This window comes from Parasteatoda tepidariorum, chromosome 2 (genome assembly GCF_982258835.1).
Source record: "Parasteatoda tepidariorum strain Cologne lab strain chromosome 2, Ptep-v5.0, whole genome shotgun sequence".
NCBI lineage: Eukaryota > Metazoa > Arthropoda > Arachnida > Araneae > Theridiidae > Parasteatoda > Parasteatoda tepidariorum.
This window is the reverse complement of record NC_141756.1, coordinates 100,048,380-100,057,062: the sequence shown is the minus strand read 5'-3', so window position 1 is coordinate 100,057,062 and position 8,683 is coordinate 100,048,380. Positions and strand designations below refer to the sequence as shown.

Below are 8,683 nucleotides of genomic sequence, written 5' to 3'. Positions count from 1 at the left end.
TTGTCTTCTGGATTGGTTCAAAATTACAAGGCTACGGAGTTGAACATTAGTAGTCGTAAACCCATGAAATTGGGTCGGCTGTTCAACGACGGTTATAAAATAAAATAAAATGGTTCATGATGGAACTATTGATGGTTACCACCAAGATTATGTTGGTCCATCAATGGAAAACCGTCAAAAATTTTGACTTGGGATATTTCTTTTATTCAAGCAGCATGAGAAATCATGAATGTTTTTTTATCAACTATATATTGGTTTTGATAATTTCACAGTGTGCAATCCTAATGATCGAGCTTATTCTGGCGGAGGCTTAGTGAAATAACAATTGTGAACATTATCAAAAGACTAATTATTATTTTTTAAATATTTAATGAATGGAATTTTGTTAATTATTCAATAAATATTTAAATAAAGGATTTTTTTAATATTGTTTAATTAATATAAATTAAGGCCAGGCAGCTGAATTCACACGTCTGGAGGGACATCTATTCAAGTTCTGAAATTGATTATAAGTGTATGCATGAACAGAAAATGAACAAACTGAAGTAAGGTTTCCCTATGAATAAAAACGAAAGAGGTCGAAGCATTGAGAGTGTTTATGAATGAAAAAGACTTCTTGAATTTCGTTATTTTTATTCGACTCGAAATACTAATGTAATTTTTCGTAAATGCAGATCCCTTTCATTATGCATTTAATACATTGTTACTTGAAAGAACATTGTTTTTAATTTTGCTCTTCTTTTTCCACAATCATTCTAATTGAAAATGCAATAAAAATGGCTAAAATATTAAATAAATAATGGATAATTAATTATATATAAATTCACCTACAGTTTTTCGAAAATCATAACAAGAAAAAAAAAACTCTCAGAAATCCCTAAGATTCCGCAAATCGCTGGAAAAAAAGTGATCATTCCTCATTGCTGTACCATTCCTGAAGTATATCTGTTCCTTTCAAGGTCTCTGTAGCGAGAGTCTTTAGCCTCTTCAGCTGAGTTTCACTCAAGTGTCTTTTACCGTCTCCCACTTTTCCTTTCCTGAAGAAGTTTACCTGCTTCTGAGGGACATCTTTCGAATAGTTATCCCTCGCAGGATTCTCGGGGAAGACGAGTTTCAGGTTCTTCTGCATGTGACCGAAACTGGTATTCAGAAGAATTTTATCCATGATCGACTGATCGCTTGCAAGTCTTTCGTAGAACTCCTCGCCCATGAATTTGGCGACACCCAAAATTTCTTTCCTCGTGTCAGCCTGCAACTTCTCGTAGGACAACAGCAACATATTTCTGTCATTGCGGTGATTCCAATAAGAAAGGATATGTTCGAAATACGAGCCGTAAGAGACAAAACCACGCATGAAATCTTCGAAATATCGATCAAAGTTCAGATTCCCCATCATATTGTTCATGAAATGGTAAAAGGACACAAAGGTATCTTCAGGCTTTCTGTAGACGTAAATGACTTTGGATCCTGGGTCCGTTTTCATCATGTCGTAAGGCAAGTGGGTCTTGTATGCTCTGGGCCTCGTCTTCAAATCTTCGACCGCGGACACTCCCACCATATCGATGTATGGTACATGTTTCTCTAGTACGTCATTGAATGGCGGAAAATCCTCACCTCCAGTCAGTATCTGTAGGACGATGTACTGCATCCATGTAGTCCCTGTTTTCGGATAAGTGGCGATGATGACGTCACCCATTTGTGATTGGAAGTTTAAAGCCTCTTCTATTTTGTCTTTCCGAAACATCAAAGAAAATGGAAGACCGTTTATCATTTGAAGGTTGGATTCATGTGTTTCCTTCTCAGCATCCATCTTCTCCTACTTTGAACTTATCTGAAAGAACCCAATAAAAATAGAATTTTAATAAATTAAACATTCATATTTATGCATTAGGGGCAGTTCAAAAAGTACGTCCACAAAAATGGGGAAATTTTAACCCCCTCCGTACATTGCCGTACATAAGGTCTTACTCCCCCACCTCTTAGAGTACGTACATTTTATTAGTCTACCCCCCCCCCCATTTCATAAAAATTAAAATAATTATGTTTTAAATAAAATTAGGTATTTATTTACAATAATTTATTCATTTAAATTATTTAAACAATAACACCCAACTTCATCTTTGAATCAGTAAATAAAACAATCTTATCTGATCAACATCATAATTTCCTACAATCAATACAATTAATCCACAGTATTTTACCAAGGACATTCCAAATGCTTCTCGAGAGACACCATTTCAGCTTTACTCTTGTCTGAGACTGAAGAAAAATTTAGATTATGCTCATCAACGAGATCATCTTCGATCCATTCTGCATAATCTTCGTTTTCCTGGTTTCGGAGAATGACCAAAAGTTCCTTCTGTCGACGAGCTGCTACACGAACTGGTCTTACTTTGTTGATTTGCAAAGAAGATTTGCATATTTTCTTGTGATCTTTCAAATAAGTTAAAGATGCAAAATATGTACCACAAGTAGGACAAATTTTGCGTTTAATATCACCTTCTACCGATGGACATGCTGAATCGTATGGTATTTCTGTGATGGAGTTCAAACCTATTTTTTAATTAACAGCAGCTTTTACAATTGGCTCCAACGTTTGAGATAAAAATAATGATGGAAAAGTTCTTCGTGTTTGATTAATATCAAGTCCATTATGAGTTTGTGCTATGGGCACAGGCGCTGATAAAAATCTGTTAGGCACAAGCTTAAGAATTGAACTCCGAAATTTAGCACACCTGTATTCATCGTTACACTTAACGATTCGTAGTAGATATTGGCTGTTTCTCACGTGCTTAGCTTGCCAAGTCAGATCTTTTTCTCGAATTTGTGAAGAACACAGTTCTGAGTTTTCCAGGTGAATGTATTCACTCATAACTGGAAACTTGTCAATTTCTACATCGGACCATATTCATTCTCACAAGTGGTCACCGTGTGAAAAAAATACAAGAAGAAACATATGTATAATACATTTGTAGGGAAAAGTCAAATTTAAATTTGGTGTATGCTTATAATGTACGTACTTTGTATAATACCTCCCCCCTCCCCATCGTACAAAATAGCAAATCCTCCCCCCTTTCGGGATGTACGTACTTTTTGAACGGCTCCTTACTTTACATGGTTTCAACTTGATATCTTTTGTAAAACAATCTTAATGGAAGGGAATGCGTTTTCGACCATTACGTTAACTCCATGTAAACGATGCATTAGGTATTTAAAGGTAAATTCAATGTTTTCTTATCCGATTTCCTCAATACATGAGTCCCGCTGAGGGCTGATCGTAAAAACACGGTTCCCAGTTGAACACCGAAGTCAAGCATCACTGGCTGCTATCAGTAAGCGGGTAGGTGACTACTCTGATCTGCCTGCGTAGGGACCGAGGGTGTACGGTATTGGTGCTCGTTAAACTGTTCTACCGTAAAGTGCTCGACTTCGCGTGCAGGTCGTCGGGCTACCAAAAGCAGGGGAGCCATCCCCTCAGCAGAGGATCGAAATTGCGATGGTACGTCATCCTCGTGGATGTTTCCCAGACCGTCACCAATAACCCATTGTGCAGCTCTAGTGCGACGCAAATGAAGTACCCACTTACCTTAAAGTACAAACTTAAGTAATCGCTTAAACTGGGCGCAATCAGAAGGCTATCTTTCCCAAGTTAATTAATCATATCTGTTTATTAATTCTACTCTTAAATATTAATCATCAAATAAAATTGAAATTAATAAAATTAAGTAAATTGGAATTCTTTCTCTTTTGAATTACTCAACTTTTAAGTAAGGATCCTTCACATTGCATTCAATTGCCCTAGGCGCACGTACAAATGTTTAGAAACAATGCGTTAGACGAACTATACTTGTGCATGCGTGAATCGCATTTACGTTCGATCGCATTTGCGAATCACGTGCAGTGAAAATGCACCCGCATGAGAATTTAAATGCTCTTAAAAATGACAAGTTATGACGCACTTTGGATTATTAAGGTTAAATGCGTTGGGATCCACTGCGGTTTTGTATTTATTTATTTATTCATTTATTTATTATTATTTCTTTTTTTTTTAATATTTAGGCTTGCATCGGAATTTAATACGAGACGTCAATGATTGATAGGAGTTTCAATTTTCCAATGTATTGTTACTTTGCTTATTAATTCTGATAAGGATATAGTCCAGCTATGGACTGATAGTTAAGACACGGTTCCCAGCAGATCACCGATGTCAAGCATCACTGGCTACGATCAGTGTGCGAGTGGGAGAGTATTTGGATCAGTCTGCGTAGGGACCGAGGGTGTGCGGTATTGGTCCTCGTTAAACTGTTCTACCGTAAAGTGCTCGACTTCGCGTGCAGATCGTCAGGCTACCGAAGCGGAGGTGCCATCCCCTCTGCCGAGGATCAAAATTGTGATGGTATGCCTTTGGATCATCTTCAGGGATGTTTCCCAGACCGTCGCCAATAGCCCATTGTGCAGATCTAGTGTGACGTAATGAACTACAACAACATCTGATAAGGATAAATTTTTACATACCTACAACAATAAGGATACATTTTTGCAACAACAACGAACAACAATAGGCAACAATTTTCTATTAAACTATTTAAATTTATAGGACTCTCATTACTAACTACTTGCCAAATTGTTTTAACAGTTCAAAAAATTGATAAATAATAAAAATTATTTTCTTATGAAAAAAAATCTTATTAGTAACGGCGACTATCTACGCAAAAACCATATTTGAATTGCATTGTTTCATCATCTCATTAAAGACTCAGATAAACACAATCTAATCTTGCATTCATTTGCAAGCTTACTGAAAAAAAAATTATTACTTTTTTATAAATATTGAATATTTTAAGAGTGTTACTTAAAAATTACAGGTTTAGGTATCAAGATTTTAACTTTTTGTGGTGAATTGAATGAGATAAAACAGGAATCGATAAGATTACGAAAGGTTTTATGTACAGAAAGTACAAGTTTATATTCGCGTTTATATTGCTCTGCAGACAAGTGAGGTATTGTTTCCTATATATAGAAGAAGTCAAAACATCTTGAAAGTTGAAGTATTTTTGTATAAAATGTACTATTTTTGAACTGCACTTATTATGAAGATAGCTTCTAAATTATTTCTCCTGTTAACTTGAATTCAATGTAAAAATAATATTGCCAAATATAGTAGGGGAGAGTGGGGTCAATTGTAACATTTTTTACTTAACTATTTATAACTAACAAAAAATCCAATATATTATTAGTATTTATTGACAGACGAGTAAAGCAGACTAATATCCTCTATTAGAAAAAATAAATAAATACCTTATTTCAAATGTTATTATATTAGTTATAAACAATTTTTGACAGTCGTGCACTTGTTACAATTGTCCCCATTTACTGGATCAATTGTAACAGTTCATAAATTCAACTAAAACATAGTTAATTATACATATTATCATAGTTGTGATATATATTTTTTATTAATCAAAATAGTAGTGATATTTTAGGAGTAAAAATAATAATGAGCAGTGACCTAAAGGGTTAAACTTTTAACTTTAAGGGGTTAAAAATTTTAATTTATGCTGTGAAAGGTGACAAATAAAATAATGCACATGCAACATAATATAAATGATGTAGGAAACTATTGGTGGTTGTTAAAGAGTTAAGTAATGGTTTGTAAACATAAGATTATTTATTATCATCTGTGACAATCGTCCCTTTACTTATTGTTACAATCGTCCCCAAGACGCCATATCAGCTTCATTTGTTAAAAACAATGCTAGTTAATTAACAAAACTAATTTGTTTTTTATTGAAATGTTAATTAAGGTGTCCACTTATATATTCGGTTAATAATTTTTATTTGTTTGAACAAAATTACTTTGTTACAATATAATATTCTAATACCAAAAAAAAGTACTTACGTAGCGTGAAAATATCTTTTGTGATGTTACTCTTTCAAAAGTACATAAAAATGGTTGCCAGCAGGTGTGTACATGTAGATTTAATAAATACATCTTGTGCGCCACCTAGGAACCAAATCTAGAACCCGACACTCGAAATTTTTGCTCTGTTACAATCGTACCCTGTTACAATTGATCCCACTCTCCCCTACTTTTTCTATTTGCAACTTTTGTATAGTTTCATTTGATTCAGCGTCAAAAAATGCATAATGCTCGTTTAGATAACTATACTAATTGATAACTATACTAGTTTGAAGCACAAATTTCAACTATAGGAAATTTGTACTTGAAATTTGTCCATAATACTTTTCTAATCTGTTAGTCTGATCGATTCGAGAACGGTCTCGTTCAATTCAGTGAGAAAAATACATCCAAAACAATGCCTCACTAATTTGTCGAGAGAAAATTCAATTCTCAAAGAAGAAATTCAATTCAAAAGCTTACTGTGGAAAAAAAAATTTAGGCATCGATTTTTCCGAATAAGCCATGAAGTTTAAAGTTTGGAACCCTTAAAGTTTCACTTTGCGTATTTTGATATACCCTGAGAACTTCTTAAGTGAATCAATGTTTGCATAAAATTATAACAGCAATTTGAAAAATAGGATCCCTATAGATTAGTCAGGGGAGCAGTTGAAAGTTTGGATCCCTTAATGTTAATTTCACTTTGCTATATCCTGAGAACTTTTTAAGTGAATCAATGTTTGCACGCTATTATAAAATTGACTTATCCAAAAATAATTCCATATAAAAAATAGTTTTATTAATTATTTATAATTTTCAATTTTATATTTTTTGTATTCCAAAGAGTATTAAAAATACAGCATAAGTCCATTTGTACAAAGTAGTATATTTAAAATTTTATTTCTCAAAAACTATTCGAATTCGTACAAATCTTGTAGTTTGACATTTAAAATTACAATCTTTTCGTATGGAATTATCTTTGACCACAACTGTAAAATTTTATTATCCGAACTGTTTTTGATTCATTTAAAAAGTTTTGGAGATACGACAAATATACAAAAAGTAAAGCATTAAGAGGTCCAAAATTTCGACTGCTGTCCTACCTAGAGTATTGTGACGTTTTTTTTTTTTTCCGAATTGCAGCTGCCTCCCATATTTTAAAGATCAAAAATCTGAATTCAGCGAAAAAAGGAATGTTTGCTCTAAGAAAGTAGAATTTTAGAAAAAAAAGCAAATTAGGAAATTAGAGGAAATGATTCAAAATACGAAGAATTCTTTGTTCGAAAAATTTACAACATTCAAAATCATATTATTTTAATGGTACATTAAGAAAAACCATTTAATTCATAAATTTCAGGAAAATCAAATCATAATTACCTAAACTGATTTTATAAACCCACTGTTCCTTTATGTCGGAGATATAGCCTCTGTTACGGGTGGGGAGAACGTATATTGCGTTCTTCTTTCTTTTTTCGATCGGTATCAGATATATATATAAAGCCTAAACGAATGGATCCAAATGTTTTATTGGTGAAAAATAAATTGCGTAAATAGATTAAAATGTGTTATTATTTAAGATGGCTACCTTGAAAGCAATGAAGTATTTCTAGATAATTGTCGTTCAGACTGCGATAATTGATATCAAGAAAGTTAAATAATGTTATCTTTTTAAAGAATGTTATCTTTTTTAACGAAGAATAAGCACATAATTTTTAAGGAGGATTAAGTGACCCTTAAAACTATTAGAATTCATCAATTCATATTATAAACAAAAAGACATCCCAATATTTATATGAATATGATAATAATTATAAACTGAAATTATGAATGAAATAATAATTATGAGCTGAAGTTATGAATGAATTATGAACTTGAAATATTAATTATGAACTGAAATTATAAATGAATTATGAATTTGAAATAATAATTATGAGCTGAAATTATGAATGAATTATGAATTTAAAATAATAATTATGAACTGAAATTATGAATGAATTATGAATTTGAAATAATAATTATGAACTGAAATTATGAATGAATTATGAATTTGAAATAATAATTATGAACTGAAATTATGAATGAATTATGAATTTGAAATGATAATTACTAATTTGAGTTCGCGATTTTTTTTCTGCCCCTTAAAACAAGGAAAATTACTCAAAAGGGTTAAGAATTCCAGCAAAATCTTATTTTTCAGTAAATAGACAAAACAGTGATCTATATGAAATTCGAAAAAAAATCTGAATAATTTTCTATCTAATGATCAGATTTTTACAAACCAAGATGAATTTTACCTAAATTTCAATCGCAATAGTTTTAGGAGTATATAGTAAAATAAACTTTAAATAAGTAAAAAAAGCTGCCAACATTTAAGGAAAAAAAAATTAAAAAACTATCATGCCTTAAAGATGCACTGTGATTAAGAATCTTCTTCAGTAAGTTCCAGCCTTTGTGGTTGCTCCGCCTACATCTACTCCCCTCCCCCGTTTAAAGTAAATAATCTTAAAAAACGACGATCTTGTACACTGTTAAATATTTTGAGCAACGTTGCACCAAAAATTGGTATTTTTACTAGAACCAAATATCAGTAAAAGGTTGCACCGAAAATAGGTGTTTTGAAGAATATCAAAATATTCAGATACATAAAAATATCAAAATTTATAAATCATTCACTTTTGTTTTGATAAAAATCCGAAAGTTATTAATTAAATAATAATAATCTAACACAATTCTCCTCAGGAAATGCAGCAAATTTGTTCAATTTGTAATACAAATTAGAATTAT

The 8,683-nt window shown here is 32.2% G+C and overlaps 1 protein-coding gene across 1 annotated transcript; it reads right to left on the bottom strand.

Annotated features, from left to right (window-relative positions):
- Positions 1 to 616: 616 nt before the first annotated feature.
- Positions 617 to 7,526, bottom strand: LOC107443997 (sulfotransferase 1B1). The gene is made up of 2 exons (XM_043043476.3): positions 7,277 to 7,526; positions 617 to 1,831 (listed from the first exon to the last, which is right to left on the bottom strand). Exon 2 carries the CDS (start codon positions 1,808 to 1,810, stop codon positions 911 to 913), a length of 900 nt encoding a protein of 299 aa, XP_042899410.2. The 5' UTR covers positions 1,811 to 1,831; positions 7,277 to 7,526; the 3' UTR covers positions 617 to 910.
- Between the last annotated feature and the right edge of the window lie 1,157 nt (positions 7,527 to 8,683).